This window comes from Elaeis guineensis, chromosome 7, assembly GCF_000442705.2.
Source record: "Elaeis guineensis isolate ETL-2024a chromosome 7, EG11, whole genome shotgun sequence".
NCBI classification, from domain to species: Eukaryota; Viridiplantae; Streptophyta; class Magnoliopsida; order Arecales; family Arecaceae; genus Elaeis; species Elaeis guineensis.
Genome location: NC_025999.2, coordinates 88,989,287 through 88,991,804, shown reverse-complemented (window position 1 = coordinate 88,991,804; position 2,518 = coordinate 88,989,287). Strand labels below are relative to the sequence as shown.

Below are 2,518 nucleotides of genomic sequence, written 5' to 3'. Positions count from 1 at the left end.
TAAATAAACAGCTCACAGTTACCCATTTAAATCAGCACCCAACCCACCCACAACGGCTACATCCCCTGATCCAATCCCCCACGCCGTTATACCAGCGAACCACTTGATGAAAGCACCGTCCTTACAGTGCCCCAGCGCCAACCGAGATGGCAACAGCGGTAAAAAAAAAAAAAAAGTAAAACAGTAAAACAAAAAAAATAAAAAGAAGTAAAAGGAGCACAGAGGACTAGGGGGTAAACTGTAAAGAGAGACTGAGGCCTAGCAGTTATTGGGCGTGAACCCCACCACCGATTTGTCGAGATCGAAACTGACACGTGTACCCTGCTGCTGGACGTTCCCGATGATGGACAACGGCGCCTTCGTCGGAGCGAAGGCGAGGCAGTAGGTGCCGACGCCGTCCACCGGGATGAGGTAGTTCTTCGCCGGCAGTCGAAGCTCCCGACCCTCCGGGAAGTGGAACGCCACCGTCGGCACATCCACGCTGGTCCTCGACGAAAGGTCGTAGCACGTGTCGAACAGCGACACTCCCGCCGCCGCCGGCAGCCCCGCCGTCCCGCGCCGGAACGCATCCCGGAGCGCCTCGTACGCCTCCGCCTGAAGCCGCGTCACCGCCGTCCCGGAGTCCACGATCACCCCGCCGCTCCCGCTTTCGTCCATCGCGAACGCCGACGGCGGGATGGACAGCATCGCTCCGCCTACGCTGATCCCGGAGAGTCCCACGTAGTAGAACGTGTCCAGCTTGCGGTTGCGGAGCATCGGCGCGGCCACCGCCGCAGTGGAGGCGGAGCCGCCACCCAACTCGAGGGTGGAGCTAGCCGGGGAGTCGCGGTCGACAAGGCAGTAGGAGAAGGTGCGGGCGGAGATCTGAGAGGGGAAGGAAAGAGGTCCGCCGCCGAGAGCGAGGAGCCCCGCGGCGCCGACAAAGAGGCCCTCGTTGTCGTGGCCGCACCCGATGGCGACGCCGGAGACGGGGGCGGAGTCGCCGAGGGTCACCGTCTCCGTCGCAAAATCCCCGATGGTATAGGACCCGTCGCCGTAGGAGACCTGGTAGAGGCAAGAGGAACCGCCGGCGGAGGAGTTGCGGCAGGCGGAGATATCAAGGTCGTGGCAGCGGGGGGAGTCGCAGGGGAGGGGGGAGTAGGAGGAGGAGGCGGAAGGCTCGAATACGGGGTCGGATTGCTGGTAGCAATCGGTGCAGGGCTGACATTGGACCCAGGTGACGTCGCTCCCGGTGTCAAGAACCATGTACAAGGGCTTGGCGGGCTTCCCGATCCCAACACGGGAGAAGTACTCGCCACTGCCCTGGCTCGTCCCGGAGACGATCGGGCCCTTGATGGCCTGCGCCATCGCCGCCAGTTCCTTCTCCTCGGCGAGGGGTTTCAGATCTGAGCGTTTGACGCCGTGGGCGGCGAGGGCGAGGCGAGCGGCAATGGATTTCACCCGGGCGGAGTCGCGGTGGAGGCGGGCGAGGGTTAGGGTTTTGTAGTCGGTGTGGCGGGCCTGGGCGGCGGTAGGGAGAAAGTCTCGAGAATGCAGTTCAAGTGTGAAGCCGCCGGACGTGGCCGCGCCGCCGCCGTGGTGGAAGGACTTCATCTCTTGGTCGAGGGCTTGGTCGGGGTCGAAGGAGAGGACGCGGAGGGCTTGTCCGAGTGAGGCGGAGACGTCGAGAGTGGCGGTGGTGGGGGCGGATCCGATGCTCCGGGGCGAGAGATTTCGGCATAAGACAATGGAGGCGAAGAGTGAAAGCAAGAAGAGAACCGAGAGGAAGTGGTATCTGTCCGCCATTATTGTTTCCGCTGGGAATGGGAATGGGGAATGGAGATGGAGCAGAAGAGCGGAAGGGATGGCCTTAAGGAGACAGTGCGAGGGGAGGGTGGGGCATGTGGGGGATTTTAAAGAGGGTCACGTTACCGGCGCTGGAACAAAGAAAGCGGCTCTGGTGCTTACCCCTGCTTCTCACGAGCAAAAAGTATAGGGAGTTGGATCTTTTGACTCTGGTTATTAACTCGTTACAGTTGAGCCTTTGAACAATTCTTGGCACCAATATTGGAGGAAGAACCGCGATTCCATGGTCCGAGTTAGGCAAGGCACCGGACTGGACCGTATATCGATAGAAATTGAGCTATGCCTGTTATAGTCCATTTATTATAGTAACGAACTGTATCAGACATGATATACTTGAAGAAACTAGATTGGATCGGAGGTTTTGCGCTTATAGTTCAGATCCGACATAACTTATAAGGGTCTGAGCTAGCATGATCCATAGATTAGGTACGATCTGATCTGCATATCAGTCTGATATTGAATACGTAGAGATTTCATGCATTCATTTTAAAAATTTTACAGTAAAAAAATATTATATTAAATATTTAATTTATAAATATATATATAAGATCTAATCTTAAAACTTCTGCAAACGAATTATGACATGATATATATGTATAAAAATTTGAATTTAAAACAACAAGTATGTAAACAAAATCAGCACACAGTAATAGATATAATCTATCACTATTAA

The 2,518-nt window shown here is 55.7% G+C and overlaps 1 protein-coding gene across 1 annotated transcript; it reads right to left on the bottom strand.

Annotated features, from left to right (window-relative positions):
- Positions 1 to 1,959, bottom strand: LOC105048755 (protein ASPARTIC PROTEASE IN GUARD CELL 1). The gene has a single exon (XM_010928195.3). It carries the CDS (start codon positions 1,783 to 1,785, stop codon positions 259 to 261), a length of 1,527 nt encoding a protein of 508 aa, XP_010926497.1. The 5' UTR covers positions 1,786 to 1,959; the 3' UTR covers positions 1 to 258.
- Between the last annotated feature and the right edge of the window lie 559 nt (positions 1,960 to 2,518).